Source organism: Microcebus murinus, chromosome 1 (genome assembly GCF_040939455.1).
Source record: "Microcebus murinus isolate Inina chromosome 1, M.murinus_Inina_mat1.0, whole genome shotgun sequence".
NCBI lineage: Eukaryota > Metazoa > Chordata > Mammalia > Primates > Cheirogaleidae > Microcebus > Microcebus murinus.
The window spans coordinates 26,327,162-26,349,878 of NC_134104.1; the positions used below are offsets into that span (position 1 = coordinate 26,327,162).

At 32.7% G+C, this 22,717-nt stretch overlaps 1 protein-coding gene across 7 annotated transcripts in view; it reads right to left on the reverse strand.

Annotated features, from left to right (window-relative positions):
• Positions 1–22,717, reverse strand: part of USP25 (ubiquitin specific peptidase 25) — a 137,256-nt gene that overhangs the window by 63,005 nt on the left and 51,534 nt on the right. For all 7 annotated transcript variants that reach the window (XM_012786014.3, XM_012786012.3, XM_012786010.3 and 4 more), the window contains 5 exons: positions 21,531–21,693; positions 17,622–17,708; positions 10,156–10,293; positions 6,276–6,352; positions 1,076–1,149 (listed from right to left, as the gene is read on the reverse strand). In XM_012786014.3, coding sequence (XP_012641468.1) covers positions 1,076–1,149; positions 6,276–6,352; positions 10,156–10,293; positions 17,622–17,708; positions 21,531–21,693 — 539 coding nt within the window. The remainder of the gene's footprint in view (positions 1–1,075; positions 1,150–6,275; positions 6,353–10,155; positions 10,294–17,621; positions 17,709–21,530; positions 21,694–22,717) is intronic.

Here is a 22,717-nt window from a genome sequence, read left to right on the forward strand (position 1 = left end):
ACTTTTTAAGAATGAATACATGTAGAAATGCTTGTGCAGCATATTATAATTTGTGCCCTTACATAACCTAATTAGACTGACTTACTGCTTCACATAGTGTTATACTTCAAATAAAACCAGAATGATAGGATAAATGACCCAATATAATGTATTGTGCAAAATATTCCACTTATATAATAAACATTTAGCATTTGAAGTAAACAAAAATATACTGACCCCTCAAAATAACTTTTTAAATGCCTAAATCTGAGTTATATCTGCCTTTTTCTAAATGCCAAGCCATCAAACTATATTCAAACAAAACTCCATGGGAATCCACTACCTAAGATCAAGAAGAAAAAACAATTTTCCAAGTTTTATATTTTAGGTCATCTGGAAAAAAATAACTTTTTGGGTCATTTGGAAAAAAACACAATTTTCAAAAGTTTATGGTTTGGAACGTAATAATATTATTAAGTAAGTTACATCCAATGAGTTTAGTTTCCTCTCTTGTTAGGACAATCAAAGAGAAACTGGTTAGGCTCAAATTTAAAGAAACTAGGATTTATCACAGATTGAGTAATATTGCTCCTAACTGGTTTTTCAAAAGATAGAATACAACCATTTCTTGAAAACTGGTATCTAAATAATTTTACAGCATCAAAAAATGAGAACCCTGTATCACCCTGATTATGTTGAATTGCTAAAGTCAGCTTTCAGCATCACAAAATAAAAAGTGAGCATCATACCAAACCCAGTATTCAACTCCAATATTATCTTCAAAGGATCTATCAACTGTCCCATTAATCCTTGTATTCCAACAACACAGTATCACAAAAGCCCTCTCATTGGCATGAACATTAGGATAAAATGAAGTTCAATTAGCATGTGCTAATGCACTCTGTACCTTCCAAAAATTTACTTAATTCTGTGCTATATGAAAACAATTAACAGTAACAATGCAACAGGAACTACCAGACAGAGTAAATCAAATTAAAAGTAAAAACCATTCAACAAATACAGAGTCACTATCAGGACAAAGGAACACATGGATAATAATATCTTTTCACTTGTAATAAAAAGTGTGTAACTATACCTTCAAGTACTCCCACAGCTAGGAATCTTCCATAGAACAACTCTACCATGGGGTTCTTTGGCTTTTCTTCATCCCTAAAGCATGTTTAAAAATACAAAGGTGGTTATAATTTTTGGAACTATAAATAGAGAAAACAATAAAAGAACAGTAATATCTGACAAGTCAAAAACATTGATGTGGCTATCACACTCTTGGCTCTCTTATTTAGAGTGTCACCTTGGCAAGGAACTTAAATTTATTTTTCCATTTCTTTGCCCATCAATTAAGGATAATTCTGATAAGTGAACTGATAGGGCTGTTGTTCTAAAATGAGTTACTACAATGGAACGAACTTGGAAGAGGACCTGACACAGTCTGTGCTTATGAAATACCTACTCTTTCTAGTAGCATTATAGATTTCAATCTTATGCTGTATAATACATGTTTAGTATTGTATAATACATGTCTGTATAATACATGTTTATTTGGACTTTTGGGGAAGGAAGGAAAGCTACTTTTAATCAGAAGATTTCTACAAAGTTTTGTTAAGTTACCTCCTGCTTTTATGTAGAAGTGTGTGCCTATCATCTAAAAACAACAGCTGTCACCAGTGAAGAAACAAAATATCAGCTTTGACCCAGAGTAGCTAAAGAACTACTCTATCCTTTTCTATGCTTTATGTTGCTGGTAGAATTAGTCATTTATAAATTTTTAAATTGTTTAGCATACAAATTCATTCTTTTTTGCATGAAGCAAACAAAAATTGACAGTTTTTAATTGTATTTTTTTGATTTGTACTGTACAGCCTAAAAAGAAAAAGTTTACTTGGCCTTACTATACAAAAGTGTGTTGTATCCACAATTGTATACAGATTTCTCTTCATTAATTTTGTATTTAAATTAATAACATTATTAGGTTATTAAGTATGGAATGTCAGATTTCCTTAAGTACTAAGTTTACAGTTGATATCTCTGACATTGCACTTCGACATTTGTTTTATTTTTATTGTGAAAGTACATCCTCATTCTTTCAAATGCATGGTTTGGCTTGTGATTATCTTTCAAAAAATTTTAGAGCATTTTTGTGAAACCATGGATAAGTCAAAAATTAAAGTTATTTTCAAATATGAGTTCCATCATGGAACCAGTGCAGCTCACACAGCTCAAAATATCAACAAAGTGTTTGGGAAGGATGTGGCTAAGGAACTCATGGTATGTGGGTGGTTTGAGAAGTTCCATTCTGGGGATTTTAATCCTGAAAATGAGCCACGTGGGTGACCCAAGACCAAAGTGGATAAATACGAGCTGAAGGCTGTAGTGGAAGCGAATCCATCTCAATCTATGCGTGAATTAGCAGCATGGTCTGACGTTACTATTCCAACAATATTGTGCCATTTGAAACAAATCAGCAAGGTAAAGAAGCTGGATAGACAGGTTCCACGTGAATTCAATGAGCATCAGAAGAGAAACTGTCTCGAAGCTTGCCTTTCTTTGCTGTCACAACATAAAGGCAAGCCATTTCTACACTGTATTGTTATATGTGATGAAAATTAGATTCTTTTTGACAATTGCGAATGTTCAGCACAATGGTTGGATACAGATGTAGTACCGAAACACAGTCCAAAACTGAATATTCATCAAAAAAAGTTAATGGTATCTGTTTGGTGGTGCAGCAGTGGTATTAAACACTATAGCTTCATGAAACCTGGTCAATCAATTACAACGGATGTCTACTATAAACAATTGGTGAAATGATGAGGATGCTTGTGATTAAGTAGCCGAGACTGGTCAATAGAGATAGGCCAATCCTCTTGCAAGACAACCCTCAACCACATGTCACATGAACAACGCTGCTCAAACTACAAAAGCTGGACTTACAAACTCTCTGTCATCCACAGTATTCACCAGAACTTGCAACAACTACCACTTCTTCCAGGCTTTGGGTCACTTCTTGCAAGGAAAACTATTCAATTCTCAACAAGCTGTGGAAAACGCCTTTTGTGATTTCATCACCACTCATTCTCTAGGTTTCTTCGCTGGTGGCATAAACAAGCTACCATTAAGATGGTAAAACTGTGCCATGGTTTAGGCACATACTCTGATTATATATACTCGTTCTGGTTTAAGATATAATAAACTACACTTTTGCTTCAAAATGGGACATTTCATATTTAATAACCTAATAATTTGTGAAGCATTGTTTAAAAGGGGAATGGGGGAAAATCTATCTCTTGATAAACATATTACATGAGTCATCATTTAATTCTTAGAATCATGGTGGTATGCAAGTACTTCACTTAATACTCACAAGAATCCCAGTGTGTAGTTCAGTAGTCTTTAGTGCTAGTGAAAAAAATTTCTGGCCTTTCACTTTAAGGTAAGATACATTTTCCCACTTTTTTTTAAATTTATTTTTTATTTTTAATTGAGATAAAAGTACATAGCATAAAATTCACCATAAGTGAACAGATAAGGAGAGCCCTTTACTCACATCCATTGGGTACATCTAATGATATAGCCTCTAAATTTTGAGGTTGTTGCCATAGAATTTACCTAGCTCATAGAGTTTGTATATTTGACCCTCAAAACCTCAGGGTGAAATGTGATCTCCAGTGTTGGAGGTGGGGCCTAATGGGAAGTATTTTGGTCATGTAGTGGATCTCTCCATGAATGGCTTGGTCCCATTCTCATGGAAGTGAGTGAGTTCTTGCTCAACCAGTTCCAGAGAGTGCCCTGAGAGCTGGTTGTTAAAAAGAGCCTAGCACCTTTCCCCTCTCTCTTGCTTCCTCTCTCACTATGTGATCTGCACACACCTGCTCCCCTTCACCTTCTACCATGACTAAAAGCTTTCTGAGGCCCTCATATGAAGCAGATATTGGCACCATGCTTCTTGTACAGCCTGCAGAACCATGAGCCAAATACCAAATAAACCTTTTTCTTTAAATGTAACCCAGCCTTGGGTATTCCTTTATAACAACATAAATGGACTAAGACACCCACCTTGACTGATAAAGAGTTGTACCATTACCTCTGTTTTACTGACAATAAAACTGTAGAGTACTGACAACAAAACTACACAACTGTAGAGTACTGTAGACAATAAAACATGTAGGTTCTGCATGAGGTAGAGGCTAAGAAGCAGGTTAAACTTTAAAAATTCAGCCAAGCTTTCCTAAAAGAAAAAAATATTAAAGAAATATACTCAAGGCCTAGGACATTCAGAAGCTGAGGAAAGAACATATTGAAGAGATAATAATCTTGACTGAATGTTGATACTCATGTTTCAGAAGCATCAAAAGCAAATTCAGTTCAGGAATCTGATGGGGAGATTTTTTCATATGAAACTAACATAAACAGAAGACAGAAACTAACATGAAGAGAGAAACCAACCCAGAAGGCAGGTTTTATAGGCCTAAGCAATTTTATAGCAAAACACAGTGACAGCAGCCATTTTTGGCACAAAATAAATTATTAGAAAGAGCTTTCATTAAGTACAGTACTGGGAGCTGGCTAACCAGGGCTTATGAAGGAAAATGCAACCAATGAGTTTTGGTGGACAGAAAAGAAGGGCACCTAACTATCAGGGCTGCTACCATCATAAACTTCTAAACATGCTCTCAATTGCCACAATCTATGACAATGATAGTTTGCAAATAATGGAATTTTCCCCCTCAGATATTGCAGACATAGTGCTAAATTACTCTCTTGAGAAATTTCTCCCAGTTTAGTGTAAGTTCACAGAAAGTTGTCTACAACCAACTGGTCCTTAGCAACTGGTGTCTTGGCAAAACTAAAAAATAAAACCAAGATGATTTTCTGAGTTTACCATATTATCTTAAGTTTCTCCTACATTCTCCAGCAACAACGTGAGTAGGAATTTCACTAAGTTCTGAGAATAATATTATAGTTGTACCAAAGGATATGAGTTTAAAATTTTGCTTTGGTTTCAAATTTCAAATGTAACAGACCAATGTTAATTGTGTGTATCCTAATAATTCTCTGAAATCTAAAAGTAAAGCATGAAAATGAAAATTCAACATTTGAAATGCTAAAGGAACTACACATGTATAAGTGAAAGAGAATATAGACTGCAATTGTAGAACCTCAACTCTATTCAGGCACAGAAATAGCATGCTTATAGCTAGGCCAACATAAACTAAGAACCTGGGAAATTATTTTTCTTTTTGTTATACTATAACCACAGGGCAAAATAATCTGATTTTTTGGCATCACTTCTTGCAACTCTACTTTAAAACATCAAGGTAATATCATTTGGAAACAATTTTTTTTCCTGGGTTTTGGTAACAAAAGGGAGGGTGAGTTCAATATTAATGTTTGGGAGCATTTCTAAGCTATAAACAACCTATGATTAGAAGACAGTTTAATCTCATTGCAGACCATGTTCGAATGACCTTTATTAGACAACAAAGCTGACTATATTGTTATATTCTATAATATATTCAATAAAACAGAAACATTGTATTCTATAAAAATTGAAATTTTATATTCTATAAAAATAGAAGAAAGAGAAGGGAGTGAATTTTCAGGTTGGGATTTCAACCTGTATTCTAAGTGTTAATTTAACAACTGCATCTTGTAGACTCATGTCAGAGTCTCCTGGTGGAAGTCTATACGGTCCACCAATGTTTTAAGAAAATACACAAAGGAACATAGGTTGGTATTAGGAGTGTGGCCTCACGAGGGTGAGAGCAAGACAGCCCTGAAAGTGTCCTGATTTCCTTCTCTAAAGAGGCCAGCCACATATTTTAAATAACCAAAATTTTAATGGTTTAGCCTAGAGAATAGAGAATAAGAAGCTAGGCAATGGTGAGGAGGAACTTCATGTACCTGTCCTCATGTTTTGATGTAAAAGAACTTCATCAGAATTAACGTGCCTGGTATCTTTCTCCACTAACCCATTCTTCCTCATGAAAAGTAAGTGTTGAATCTAAGGAAAAGAACTGAGCATGTGAGATTAGCCCTGTCAGGAATCATTTTTTAGATTTTTCTGGCTAGATTCTGATCTTATAGTGGAAACCTAACACTACTCAGTATTTATGGCCACAAATTCCAAAAAGCTTATCAAAAATACAGATAAGCCTGGGATGCCCAGTCTGTCGTGGCTTCCTATTTCTCTGGTGACACTGAATACATAAGAGGAAAAACTGAGTGCTATTTATTCACTTACTAAAACCCCATCACTAAACTGCATGGTAACTTACGTCTCCTCTTCAGCTTTCATTTGGAAGGCATCTTCTAACCAATCTAATAATTTGTGTGTAAACTCACTCACATCTTGCTGTGGAAAAAAAAAAGAAGAAGTCTTATTGATATTTGAGCCTACTAATAAAAATATTAAATGTTGTAACACAAAACCTATACCCAGTTGCTGAAACGTATCATCACCAACCCCTTGCGAAGGTAATAAAAAACGAAATGTGTCACACCAAATGCAAGAAACTTTTATAATTTAACCAGCGTATAAAATCAATATTTGAAAAAAAGCATTATATTGATAATTACTGCTATTCGGTTTCACTTTAGGAAAAAAGAATATATATATATATATCTCTCACAATTCAAACTTACAAATGAGACTTTAAAAAAGAATTACTACTCCCCTAAAAGAGATTTGTAATGTATCTTTATAAAATTAATAACATATTACCAAAGGGTTCTTCATTTTATAAAGAATTCTTACTAGCTTCTCTCTTAGAAGACAGACTAGTGCTTATATACTGGGGGGGGGGGGGAGGGAAACCATTCAGTGATGTAGAAATTGTGAAAGAATACATTGTCTAAGTTGTAGGATGCTTAGACTCTGATAATGTTTCAAAGTACAAACAACTGCCTCTTTTAAGGAGAACCATAACTGATCGGACAGCATGAATTAGCCTCCAACTTAACAGAATAAGTTGATACAATATTTCAAAATAAAAATATAATGTTATTCTATCACTTTGGATGAATCAACAGATGGTACTAAGTGCAGGTTTTATTCTTCATTTGGATGATAACAGAAGATTTTCTTTGCTACAAAGAGTTACTCACTTTGGGTACACTTGTGACCAGAACATGGAAGATAGATATCTTCAACGACTTTCAAGATAAATGTTGTGAAGTTGGACTGAATTTGGTAAATTCAGCAAGTGTATATACAGATAGTGCACCTTCCACAACAGGAAAACATGAGCGGTTTATTGCACAGATAAAAAAAAGTATTAACAGATCTAAATGCTCTCATTTCTTTTAGTTGTATTTTGCATTGGCAAACTATCCTGTGCTAAAGGATACTATTTTTAGTGACACTTTGCAACAAGTTAAAAGTACTGTTAACTATATTCCTGCAAATGCAACATGGCATCCTCAGTTTCATAACATGCTGAAGTTGAATGATAAAGTATTCAGTGTGGATTTGCCGTATCATTCTAAAGTGTGTTGGCTATCACAGGGACAGGTGTTAGCCAAAATTTTATCTCTGTGAGAACACATAGTTAAATTTTATGAAGAGCAGAATCAGTAGTGTGAATTATTAAAGAAGATTTCTATAGAAATGCAGCATTTCTGTGTGATACCATTTCAAATCAAAATGACTTGAATTATTACTTTGCAAGGTAAAATTAAGTCTATCTACAATATGTGGCAAAAAATCCAAGCATTTTGAAAAAACCTATCTCTTTTCAAAACACTTCTCTTTCAAGAAGCAATTTTATTGTTTGAGCTCAGGAGTTCAAGACTAGCTTAACCAAAAGCGAGACTTTATCTCTACTAAAAACAGAAAAATTAGCTGGACATGGTGGTGTGTGCCTACAGTCCCATCTACAAGGATGAGTATTTTTATAGGAACCAGAAAAAGGGAAGACACATAAACACACAAAGGAAAAGGCCATGTGAAGACAAACAGATATTGAAGCTACCCTGTCACAAGCCAAGGAATAGCAGGAGCCACTAGAAGATGGCAGAGGCAAGGAAGGATTCTCCCCTAATGCCATAGGAGGAAGCAGGGTCCTGCCAACACCTTTATTTGGACCTCTGATCTCTTCAATTTTCTATTGTTTTTAAGCTGTCCTGTTTGTAGTTATTTGGTACAACTGTCCTAAGGAACCACCTTAAAACAACTTCCCATACTTTCCCATAACTTTACTTACCTTGAAGGTTATAGCTAACAAAAACAAAAAGGTTCTTAGTTATACAATTACTCTTCAGAAGAAGTTAATCCTTATCCTTTTTAGCAATCAATCCAAAATTAACAATCGCCAAATAAAAATTCTACCTACTTTTATCAAAAGAAAAAAGTAAGGTATTGACTACATTATACTTTAAAACTGAAATAACTGAAGGTATGATTAAAATTGAAAACACCACATACCAAAGGGTATCCCATAAGACTCTTGCATATTTCAAAACACGATATATTTCAAATATTTAGAAAGAAATAAAACGAAAGTATAAATTTACTTTTTAAAAATATCATGATGCTTAACATTATTTATGGATTTATTTTACTAAGTCACTAAAGTATGCTTCAGATTCAAGTGATGAGGGAAAAGAAGAGAATCAAACCCATATCAACCTTAATGGATGTATATCTATTTTAAAAGACCTCTGAAGAAAAACAATCAACCATGAGAAAACTAGTTAGTCTATACTGCCAAGCCAAAGCGAAGGCATTAATATTGTGGCATTTTGTAGCTGTTATGGCAAGAGCATGTAACAACATTACAGCTAATTGTCTACATTTGACTCTAACTCAAGCCGAAATGCCCCACCCATGTACTCATATATGGCTTCAAATGAAGTTATTATTCCTCATATTTAAATATGAAAAGATAACCAAGGATGTATAAGTATCTATACATCCCTGAAAAGCTTCAACAGGAAGAAAGTGGCCAAGAAAATCACAAGGATAAAGTAATTCCAGAAGGAAAGTCAGGAAACAGAAGTGATTTTTTTAAAAATTTAATTGTATACACAGAGTCAATGGAAAAGATAGTATATATACTAAAGAAGAAAAAATACTACAGAAAAAAACAAAATAAGTGAAACACACTTAGAACCACAAAGAATGTCCTAAAACGGTAGTGTAGGATCATTCTTAGCAATATTATTATTTCCTTTGACGTCTGTTAGTGTTACTGTGACAAAGGGTAAGTAACAAAGCTGAATAAACACTACACCTAACACAGGCACTGGACCATTGTTAGAGAAAGAAAACAACAAATTAAAGAAAACTCTAAGTAAGCACCCTTTTTGTTCACTTATCTCTGCCATCCAAGGTGAATTTAAAACACACACACACAAAAGACATGGGGAAGACAGAGAGGGAATCTTTCAGAACCCTCCTCCAAATCACTTCTCCATACATCCACACTACAGAGACACATCCAAGTATGTACTATAAAAAATACACTGCAAGCTTACTGTTTTTCTGAACTTCTTTAAAACAATGTTTTATCTTCTGCCCATTACAACTTCGCTGCCACCTTTCTCAATAATTGTTATTATTCTCTACTACTTTCTCAGTTCCTCTTTGTTTTCCTTCTTTAATTTCTCTGACTTTACAAATTATATGTGAAAATGCTGACTTATTTACAGATATTTTCTATTTTTATAGGAAAATTCCCAACATTCCCTTTAGGAAATGGATAAAGAAGCTACCCCATTAACCCTATATAAAGAATGAAAAACAAAGCAAAAATACCAAAGTTAATGTCATTAAAAAACCTTTTCTAGGTAACTAAAGAAAACTACTCCTTGCCAGTAGAAACAGTACTACCAAAAACATGTATACTATATATTGACATTGGGTTATCACACATTTGTGATGACTTTTAATCACACATTTTATGAACCTTCTTAATTTTATCCACTGTTTTCCCTTAATTTTAATCATAACGTAAATTACAATTTCATTTAACACTTTTAAGATCACTTATTTTTTCCCTAATTTAAAAGTAAATGTTTTAAATGGCTCAAGCTACTTTTAATAAAACTGCATAATGTATCTTAAATTGTCATGTATTCTTAGAAAAGTGGCTTAAAAATGGATCCAATTAAATAAAATACAAATAGTGAATAAACAAGTAAGTGCAACAAAGCTACCTGCTGTGAGTCATTTGATTTGAAAGCATCCTTAAGAATTTCAACTGCTCTTGATGGGTCAACATACTTCCTTTTGGTACCAACAAGAAGTGCAAACAGATACCTCAACTCACGCATAAAAGGCAAATTCCGATGTTCCTGGTGAAAAACAAAAACAAAAACCTTAAGTGAAGATTAAGAAAATCTTTACAGATAAACAGATAATCATTTTAACAGTGTCTAAAAATTAGAGATGAATCCAGCACTCTATATCATAATTAAAGAAAGAAGAGAGTTGGTGCTAAGAGACTCAAAGAAGTCAGGCACAAAACAGCAAAGGAATGAGGCTCACAATTTCAGCATAAATGCCACATATTCATAGCAAATCATGTCATTTCACAACCAAGAATATCCTCTTCATTCAAGTCTGCTTATTATAATAATCCTTCCCATTCAGTAAGGGCCAGCTGCTGCTGATGAGAGCAACAATAATAGCAAACATTCAATGAGTGTTCACTACATGCCAGGCACTGCTCTAAGTGCTTTACCCCAATAAACCAATTTAAGCAAAAAACCCCTCCTCCTCCATGAAGCCTTTCCAGGTCCCTTCAAGTCAAGGATCCCTTCAAATTCCACATCTACTTAAATAAATACCTTTCTCTGAGCAATGAATCCCCAGCTGCCACTAGTATGATGATCTTAATTATTAGACTAATATTAGAACCTCATCTGGTTATTTTTTAAAATAAATAGTAATGATTTATGTTTATTTTATACTTATTTATAAAATCACTTAAATCATTATATACTTTATTTCATAACTATTGAATCTAACATAATTAATTGTAATTATAATTTTAATGTAATTGAATGATTATATTAATTTAATAATTAGACCAGATCTTAATATGCAATTAATATATCATCCTATTATTCCTTGGAAATCATCCTTTTGTTTCTCAACAAGACTGTAAGATTCTTAAAGACAAGAACTGTTATATCTCTTGCACAACTTTTTGTTACACAAAGTAGGCATTCAATCCTTACTGGATGACTAAAAGCAACCCACCAGAAAAAAATAAAACCACCTATATCATCAATCACTAGCAAATTATTTTAAAACAAGAGGGAAACTTTTGAAAATAACATAATTCATATAACTTTGTGAAATGCTTGTAACAACAAATCAGACAAGCAGTTCTTATAATATTTAGTTCTTGCAATAACAATTTTAACAGATAAAGCCTAAATACACTATTTAAATATGGGAACATTTTTTCCAAGTTTACATAGCTCGCATTCTCAACATTATAAAATTGTATTAGGGGTATGTGTATGTGAGGGGAGAGGTATCTTTACATAGTTGTTGCCCAGAATAATATAATAAACAAAGAAATAGTTGCTTCCAGAATACATATAAAAAAGGAGTTCTAAAACATAGGAAAGAGGGAATAAAATTCATTCCAAATACTTATCATTTCATCCAAAACCTACATACACCATTAAAGCAGTAACAAAACACACTAATTCTGGCATAAGAAGGCTAAATTATAAAAAACATAGTTTTTATTTACTTATAATAAATTCCATCATCAATGATAAAGGCTAAGTACAAAAATTTTAAATAAGCAAACTAATTCATGATTTTTCTCTGGTACTCCCTCACCAACTACCTCACCATCCTTTCCTACTCCCTCACCAACTGCCCTATATAAATACGTTTTTAAAGTATAAATACTATGAATTTTAATCCACAAAATAATCTCCTAAAGTATTCTTGCTTTCCTAAGTTCAATGCCTTCATTTATCACTGCACCTAAATTAATGCAGTTTTTTGAGACATTCTTTGCCAAGGTTCAAGGGTAGGGTAATTTTTGAAAATTAAGTTTAATTCTGCTGAGAGGCACATTTGAAAAGTAAAATACTTAGATATAATGAAACATTTTTGTTTCATTCAGCCAATTCCTGTGACTAGAAAATCTTTTTCAATTTCAAAAGGCAAAATTGTAAATGATGTTAAAGGAAGCTACTTCATTTGGCTAAATTATAAAAATATCACCATATGTAGAAACTGTTCAAACATTACTTTTTTGTCTTTAAAATATTTGAGATAAATCTGATGTATAATATATTGTGTACATCATAAAATGTACATTTTATATACATTTTAAGCATGTGTATGCACCCATGAAGACATCACCACAATCCAGATAATACCCCTAATCCATCAACCCCCCAAAAGATTCTTCATCCTTCATTCCCTTCCCTAATCATCTCCAGGGATCCAGTCACTCTGCATTTTCTATTTACATAAATAGAATCATATGCTATGCATTTGTTTTACTCTGATTTCTTGTAATCAACATAATTATTTTGAACTTCATCTATATGATTAGGTACATTAATAATTCATTCCATTTTATTGCTGTGTGTTATTCCATTGTATCGATATTCCACCACTTGTTTATCCAGTAACATGTTCTAGCTGCTGTGAATAACAGTGTACATGTCTTTGTGCAGACATGGGCTTTCATTTCTCCTGAGTAAATGCCTGAAGGGGAATGGCTAGGTTGTATGGCTGATGATTTTAAGCAATGACTAAACTGTTTTCCAAAGGCACTAAACATTTTGCATTCCCGCCAGTAGAGTAGTAAGAGTTCCAGTTCCACATTCTACCAACACTTGAGTATAGGTTATATTTTTAACTTTATTTCTATATTATTAACTTTATTTCTTCTAGTACACAGTGGCATCTCTAGTTTTAATCTACATTTCCCTAACATTGAGCATATTTTCAAGTAGTTATTATCCATCTATCTACATATCTTTTTTGGTAAATTATCTGTTCAAATATTTTCCCTGGTACAGTAATAGATTATTTCTCTTTTATTGAATTATACAATAATGGGTTTTATTTGCTAACATTTTCTCCCAGTCTGTGGCTTGCCTTTTCATTCTGTAGAATTTTTTCAAAAATTATTTTTGTGCCAATTTATCAATTTTTTTCTTTTATAATCCATGCCTTTTTATTGTCCTACTTAAGAAATCTTTGCTTAACCTGAAGACACTAAAATTTTCTCCTATGTTTCTGTCAGGAAATTTTTACAATTTTAGTTTTTCCTTTTAGGTCTATAGTCCTTTATGAATTATTTTACTTTATAAAGGTCAGGTAAGGGTTGAGGATTATTTTCCTATATATGACATATTAGTTAAAAAGATTTCCCTTTGCCCATTGAATTGTCTCAGCAACTTTGATTAAAATCAAATCACTCCATTATGTGTAGATCTACTTCTGAACTCTATTCTGCCCCATTGATCCATACAATGATCAGTGTAGCCTGATACTTAATCCTTCCAACATTCTTTTTCTTTTTAAAATGTTTATTGCTATCCTACATCATTTGAATTTCCAAATAAATTTTAGAACTAGTTTGTCAATTTCTATGAAAAGGCCTATTGGGCTTATGACTAAGATTACATTAAATCCACAGATTAATTTGGTGACAGATGACATGTCAATAATATTGAATCCCCTGATCCATGAACATAGTATATCTCTTTATTTCTTTAATTTCTCTAAGCAATATTTTATAGTTTTTAGTATACAGGTCTTCATCTATATGTTTTGTCCATTTTCTCCCTAAGTATTTCATGTTTTTATGCTATGGTATAGAAGTGTTTTTAAATTTAGATTTCCAACTGTGCATTGCTAGCACCTAGTAATACAAGTAATGTTTATGTTGACCTTGTCTCATGCAACTTCATTAAACTAATTTCTTGGTTCTAGAATCCTTTGTTGTTGTTGTTTTCAGAGAGTACTTAGAATTTTTTTACATAGACAATCATGTCTTAACAGTTTTTCTTCCTTTCCTATCAGCATGCTTCTTATTCTTGCCTTATGACATGGTTAAGAACTCTAATCTCATGTTTAATAAAAGTACTGAAAGCTGACATCTTAAAGCTGACATCTTGACTGCTCCTGATATTTGGGGAAAAGCATTCAATCTTTCACCTTTAAGTATTATAGTAGGTGCAAATTTTTCTGTAAATGAGCTTTATCAAATAAAAAAGTTCTTTTTTATTCCCAGTTTCTAGAAGACTTTATCATAAATAGGTGTTAGCTTTTGTCAAACCCTTTCTTCATCTACTGAGATGACCAAATGTTTTTTTCTTTAGTCTGTGAAGACGATGAATTATACTGATTGATTTTTGAATGCTAAACCAATTTTGCATTCCTGAATAAGCCCCACTTCTCCCTGAGGTATTATCTTTTATATATATTGCAGGATTCAATTTGCCAAAAATTTGCTCCAACTTTTTGCTTCCATACGCATAGGGAATATTGGTCTGTGGTTTTCTTTTCTTAAAATATATTTTTCTACTTTTGATTTCAGGCTAATGCTAGTCACACAAAATGAGTTGGGAAGTTTTACCTCTTTTTCAATGATCTGTAAAAATGTATAGGGAGTTGCCATTATTTCTTCCTTAAATGTTCAGTATAATTCACCAGTAAAATTATTGAGCTGTTGAATTTTTTGTTGGGTAGGTCTTATTTTTCCACATAATATAGGGCAAACTCAGGTTCCTTCTGTTTCATCAGTGAGTTTGATAGCCTGTGACTTCCAAGATACCTGTCTATTGTTTATAATATTCCACTATTCTCCTTTTATTGCCTATAGAATATATAGTGATGCCCCCCTTTATTACTTATATTTGTAATTTATGTTTTCCCTCTGTTTTCTTGCTTAGTCTACCTAGAAGTTGATCAACTTTACTGATCTCAAGAAGCAGCTTTTGGTTTCATTAATTTTCTCTATTCTTTTTCTGATAAAGCTAAGAGCAAAAATCCATGAACTAGTTATTATTTCTTTTCTTCTGCTTTGGGATTGCGTGGGGTTTTTTGTTTGCAGTGTTTTTGTTTGTTTGCTTGTTTCCTCACCTAACTTCTTGATATGCAAGCTGCTGTCATTATATTGAAACCATTGTTCTTTTCTAATAAGGTCTTTGGTTCATGTATTTTCCACTAATCACTGTTTTTAGTTTAGTTGAATCTCTCAAATTTTCATATATCATGTTTTAATTTTCATTAATTTCAGAATATGCTGAAAATTTCCTTTTTTTTTTTTGCTTTGAGATATTTAGAGGTTTCCAACTATATGGGGATTTTCTAGATATCTTTGTTGTTGATTTCTAAATTCCACTGTAGTCAGAAAACTACCTTTTTGTTTTGAATCCTTTAAAATGTACTGAAACTTGTAAATCCAGTCCCTGTTACTTCATGACTAAAGGAAGAAATCCCAGAATGTCTCTTTTGTAAAATTCAGAATTCCTTTGGGTATTTGCTCCTGGAATTCAGTATGGTACTCAAGTGAACCCACTCCCTTCTCCTATGATTCTCACTTCTGAGTGGAAGTGGAAAAAATATGTTTGTTTAAAAATATTTGCCCTGAATCAAGACTTTAAACAATGTTAATATAACCTTACAATCAATAAGGCTTTATCTATTTATATGGTGATTTCCACTAAATATCATATACATATGCATCTTTGTTTTCTCAACATTTAATATGTTTTGCCATCAGTTTTTAACTTTGTCAATCAAAAGAATATCCTTGTGGTGGGGAAGAAGGGATGATTCTGTTGAGAATATATCATTAAATTTCTAGTACTCTCAAATAATACTCAAAGACACTAAATTACAAACAATCCAAATATTAATAAATACAGGTACATACAATTAGTTTCAATTTGTAGAAGCAATAACCAAGTATACCTAAAATACAAATTGATTTCAAAGACTCCATTTATTTCTCTCACTCAATATGTACATAATATTTGTGAAAAGTTTCAATTGCTAACCAAAAATATCCTAGTTAGCAATGCATGCAAATGATATCTCTGTGATTTGATCAAAGTGATCTCGAGTGTATTCTGTATCTTATTACATTATTTTTCAAACTCAATGCAGCAGCAAACATTTCATGCCTTGAAAGTAATTATTACATAATGAATGATAGAAGTTACACTGACACATTTTTTAAACCTGTGTCTTTTATCACCTCAAGTAAACGTAGCACCCATCAGTGGCTGATAACTACCTATAAATCCCATCTTTGCTTCAAAGATGTCAAGTTATAGTATCTATAGCTGTTACCATGCCAAATAAAAGAATAAACTCATTTGTGGAACAATCTTACATAAAACTGCACAGGATTCTTCAAAATAAGTATTTTTATCAGAATGGAACTGACAGATTCTTTTAATCCCCTAGTTAATAGTACACCTGGAGATGCCAACTTCTTCATTGTAAGAAACAAATTTCTCTAGAAAGGTGCAAAAGATTGGAATTACACATTTCTCTAGTATTCACTGAACATTCTTATGACTTCACAACTAGTTCTAGTATATAAACATGGATATAACAACTTTTTAAAATAAGATTACAAAACTCAATTAGTCCTACTCAACACTATGAAGAATTAAGAAATTAAAGCTCTGACACTAAAATCCAGGAACATATATGGTCAAGACACAAATACATACACATACATAAACATAAAATTGGAAATACTAATTCTAATAATGTCATGCAAATTATACATATACTTTAACCAAGACATGACAAGAAAGAAGTATTGCTGATATTAACAAACTGCAATAAAAGGAAGAAATAGTTCAAAAAGTTCCATGTAAAAACTGTATTGATTGAAGGGATTTTGCTTAACTTCTCTGGAGGTATAAGAGGATGTCAGATGCTCCTGGTTCCCTTTTGAAAATGGGTTGTTTATCAGCCTGAAAATTTACAGCCCAGAGATTATAATCTGAAAAGTTGGTTATAAATCAAGTTATGTTCCCCCTAGCATGCATTATAAATGTTTGATGTGTTTGCTCACAAAAACTCTATGAAATAATTATTTACACTTCACAGGTAAGGAAAGTGAACAGAGAGAGATGAAGTAACTTGCTCTAGGCCCACAGCTAGAAACTAAGCAATTTGGCCCTGCTGACTGGGTTCTCTTGTCACTTTTTATTGCCCATCTAACAACATTACGTTTCAAAATAGAAGGTATGGATTTGTACTACAAAGGCACCAGTGCAAAAGTAATTTTTAAAGGGCTCCACTAGGTAATCAATTGAAAAGAAATTTTGAGTTTAGCACATTTTTTAGAAGACAATTAAGGAAAGAACTCAAATTGTAAATTGTAGCCGATAAAGTTTACTGAAATTTGACAGTCCAAAAAAAAAAAAAATACTACCAAAGTGACAGAAAAATTGGCATATTACTGTGACACATAGGTGAAGAAAAATTCAAATTTACGATATACTGACAAAGGATAGGAATTTATTATAATAATTGAGATTAGTGATCTGACATTTACATTCTAACAGTTTCAGGTTTGGTAAGATAAATAAATGCCCCCAAAGCAATCATAGATAAAAGGGGGAAAAAAGTACATATCTTCTGCTTAAAAATCTTGTAACTTTACCTTTTGGTTTCGGGGTAAATCTTGAGCATTTGATGGAGGCTTGTAATTCAGAACTAATCTTCTAAACTCCAAAAGATTGAACAATGACTGAAAAAGAACAATAATTTAAGATAACCTAAAGAAAAATTCTATTAACAGATTTTTAAAATGACTGCTTCCAGAGACTTATTTTTACCAACTATACTACTTATACACAGAATTGTTGCAACTAACACAAGAACTATTTTCTGAGAAAAAGTCAGATTTCATGTATTTCAACATATTATTCTTGATACTTAACAATACTTTTTTTTTTTTTTTTTTTTTTTTTTTTTTGAGACAAATCTCACTCTTTTGCCCAGGCAAGAGTGCCGTGGCATCAGCCTAACTCACAGCAAACTCAAACTCCTGGGCTCAAGCAATCCTTCTGCCTCAGCCTCCTGAGCTGCGACTACAGGCATGCGCCACTACGGCCAGCTAATTTTTTCTATATATTTTTAGCTATATATTTTCTATATATTTTTCTATATATTTTTAGCAATTAATTTCTTTCTATTTTTTTAGTAGAGACGGGGTCTCGCTCTTGCTCAGGCTGTTTTTGAACTCCTGATCTTGAGCAATCCTCCCTCCTAGGCCTCCCAGAGTGTTAAGATTACAGGCGTGAGCCACCGCGCTAGGCCAACAATACTTATTCTATTATTGCAAAGCACAAAATTATACAAAACTTAAAATCACATTAAAAGTTTTTTATGTTACTATGTGCTTAATATTCTCTGTACAATCTTCTCTTTGTTTATATTCCCTTTCTGACATTCTGTTCCCCTTTCCTCCCACAATATTGATCTTAATGCCTAAAAAAATAAGTATACAAAGCTACTATGCCTGTTGTGGCCTACACCAGCTACCTCTTTGAAGTTAGAGGTTTATATTTCCAGTAAACTTATCTAATTGGTAAACATATTCACAAGGAAAAGAATTGTCAGTTGTTTCATATTAGTCTTGCCAACTAAGTAAATCCCAACTCTGAAAAAACTCTGTAATTTAAACTTTACAGTACATTTACACATCACAGTCTGAACAAGTTCCAACTCACTCTGGAAAACAGTAAAAACCTCAAACATTAAAGCAGATTTCCTGTCCAACTTTTCTTTCATAAGTGAGAAGCCCCATTTATGATGGTAAACTGCTACATATCAGTTTGTATCTGGGAATTAAAGCAGTTAATTATTTTATGACAGAAAATAAAAAAATAAAAGATAAAAATAAAAGATTCTAATTACTGAAGATAAAGGCTACTAAAAATAGTTTAATAGACTTTAAAATTACAATAAAAAATAAAACTTCAAGTGTTCTCTAGACAAATTTGCCTGACTACTCACAATTTTCTAAAATTTGAAGCTTAATGTTTTTCCCTACCCCCAAAAGTGGGGAAAAGGCCTATATTCTTAGGCCATTATAACCCTAATTTTTAAGCTTAGATACTACTTCTCCTAGGTGTTTAGATTTCTCCAAAGGAAAAAATTAATAATCCCAAATACCTTATACTTGCCTATGTTAGGAGTTAAGAAGTCACTAAACTTAGACAAAATTTTAAAACTAGTAAAATTACTAGTTTTTAATAAGCTAGTAATTTAGAAAAAGACAGCAAATTTTTTCTAGCCCATTCCCTCCCCACCAAAAACCACCAAAAATCTAAAATGTAAAGCAAAGGCTAACATCAGCAACCTGACTTAGGGTAGAAATAGATGTATGCACAGTATTAAGTTTGAACTGAGATATTAAAAGAAGTTTGTCCTATTAAGACAAAAGGTAGTTATCCCTACATCTATTAATGTTAATTTATCACTTCAAATAGGCCTTTCCAATAAATACAGGAAAGAGACATAAAGAATACCTATTCTAACTAATAAATATTGATTATTTACAAGTAATTTCTTTCTTCTTACAGTTTTCTAAGAGAAGCTTCTAATTAATGAGCCTCATTTAATGGCCATAATAATGTTAGGACAGCATCTACTTGACCAAATACAGTCAGCAAACCATATTTATGAACACTCAGATCACAGCCTTAAAATTGTCCTTCATATTTTAAAATGCTAAGTTATAAAATGTACACAAAACATTAATAATAAATAGTACAAGTGAAATAGCCTATTAAAAAATCTAAGAGACTCTAATACAGCAAATAAAATTTTAGATACTGTTTTTGGTATCTGAGTGAATAAATAATCCATAATCAAGGCTATAAGTAAAGATACTACTACAGATTTATGTTAATCCAAGTATTCCTTAACATTTTAATATCCTTGAAAAACTAATCACACAGCATATTACTTACTAGTATACACCAAAGCCAAGAGTGAATCAAATTCAGAAAACCAAAGGAAAGCAAATTATATGGTATTATGTGCAAGAAACAAAAAGGGGGAGGAGGAGAAAACAATAACACTGAAGTATATAAAAAGTTAAAGTTACAGATTAATCATCTAGAGAAAACAATAACAAGCTTGTGGAAAATTAAGTGAAAGACCATTTAGTTGCCAATAATATCACCTGAAAGTTTAAGCTGTCATACACAAAGATTTGAATATAGAAAAAAATAGCATAACAACTCTCACTGATGTGAGAGTACTCATCAGGAACAATAAACTACAATTCAACTGTCTTATGAAAAGAAACACAAAATATTAATTTTCCTAGAGAGTGATAAAAATTAAAGACATGTAATTATTCACAGATTGTTTTATTTAAAGTTTTTCAATCTGATGAATATTATTGATATAGTTTGGGTATAGTTGGATATAGTTTGTCCTTTCCAAATCTCATGTTTAAATCTAATGCCCAATGTTGGAGGTGGGGGCCTGGTAGGAGATGTCTAGGTCATGGGGGTGGGTCCCTCATGAATGGCTTGGTGCCTCTCTTTGCAATAGTGCATGAGTTCTTGCTCTATTAGTTCAAGCAAGAGCTGATTATTTAAGGGCGTGGCAACTCCTTGTCTCTCTTGCTATGTGACATGCCTGCTCCCCCTTCACCTTCCATCATAAGTAAAATCTTCCTGAGGATCTCACCAAAAGCAGATGCTGGCACCAAGCTTCTTTTACAGACTGCAAAACTATGAGCCAAATAAACCTTTTTTTTAAATCACCCAGCCTCAGATATCTCCTATACAGCAACGCAAAACAAACACCATTACCAATGTTACCTGAGCATGGTAAAGAATTATGATAATAGTCTATAACATTAAAAAATCTAAAAAAAGAAATCCAGCTAAATAGCATATTAAAAGGAAAACTATTCCAAATTGAGAAAAGGATAGCTATCTACACATACACATATCCCTTATTTTAGAATAAGCTATTCAAGAAACATTTAATTAAGAGCTGTCTTAATTAAAAAGAAAATGTGTTATTCCAGATTTATCAATATTTATTCTTTATATCATTCTCATATATGCGGAGAATTATGTTTGTAAATACATTCCAATCTCAAAATGCCTCTTCATATTAAAAATATTATTTAAATGACTATAATTTTCCAGTATATACAAATAAATATGATCTGAACCACAATAAGCCAATTCTGGTTTCATATCTTGGTTATAATGCTTCCCTAAATTTGCAGGGAAATATATACAAAAATATTTTCTTTCCACCCCAACAACAATTCCTAATAGCTGGGAGGAAGGAGAAACTTTTTCCAAATAAGTGAAAGGCATAGGTAGTGCTCTACTCATAAAACTCCATATAGGAAGTGGAAAGTGGAGAAGGGTGGGAGAATACTGCAATCCCCAAACTAGTTTAGTAGACAGAAGAACATAAAAAAACTTGCCTGTACTTAACATTTCAAGTATACAACTTAAAAGAAACACAACCCAATCCATTTTCCATTGCTATCATGCCCACTAAATAAGAGCTGAATAAAGATCCTCACCTGAATAACAGCACTGAACCAGCAAGTATTTCCAACATTTTTTAGTCCAACAGGAACTTTGTCCTGCCTTTTTCTATCATAAGGGTTTCGAGAATCCCTCCAAACTTCTGTAGGTGTCCTCTTCAAACATGCTTTATTTTCTGCTATGCTGGCTTCAAGAACTCTTAAACAATGATGAAAAAAAATTCAGTATTATATAATGCTGTACTCCAGGCAATAGCATATCATAAAATCTAAGCACTTTGATTACATAAGCTCTAGATAATGCATTTGGGAAAGTAATATTTAACGCTAACTTTACTCAAACGTTAGTTTTAACAGTGGCAATGTCAGCAGATAAAGAGAAGTGCAGCCTTTCTTCCTAAGAAAAAAGAAATGTCAAACACAAAAAGACAGTGTTATATATAACAGAAACGATGTTACATTATGTTCAACTAATTAGAGGTTTAGTATCAGGAATATAGCACCTAGAAAAATTTTCTGAGACATAAATGTATTAAGGTACATATATACAATATAATCTAATCACTACTTTTTATAACAATTACTTTGAACTGAACAAATCGTACTTTTACTTCTGACCATTTATTACCTCTTCTATTAAAAAAAGGTTAAATGAGGTTCAGTTCTAGAGATCTATGACTGACTCTAAGACAGGCAAATAAAAAAAATAATACTGGCCGGGTGCGGTGGCTCACGCCTGTAATCCTAGCTCTCTGGGAGGCCAAGGTGGGCGGATTGCTAGAGGTCAGGAGTTCGAAACCAGCCTGAGCAAGAGCGAGACCCCGTCTCTACTATAACTAGAAAGAAACTAATTGGCCAACTAATATATATAGAAAAATATTAGCCGGGCATGGTGGCACATGCCTGTAGTCCCAGCTACTTGGGAGGCTGAGGCAGCAGGATTGCTTGAGCCCAGGAGTTTGAGGTTGCTGTGAGCTAGGCTGACGCCACGGCACTCACTCTAGCCTAGGCAACAAAGCGAGACTCTGTCTCAAAAAAAATAAAAAAATAAAAAAAAAATAATACTTATATGTTCACTTCTTCAAACTCAAAAGTTTGCCTTGGGAAAAACCTAATAAAATAAATACCTAAATATCAAAATAACTGAAGATTATTTAACTCACCTACAGAGTATCTTAAATGTATCTAAATATGGCAAGAGTAATGCTAAATTGCTTAATGAT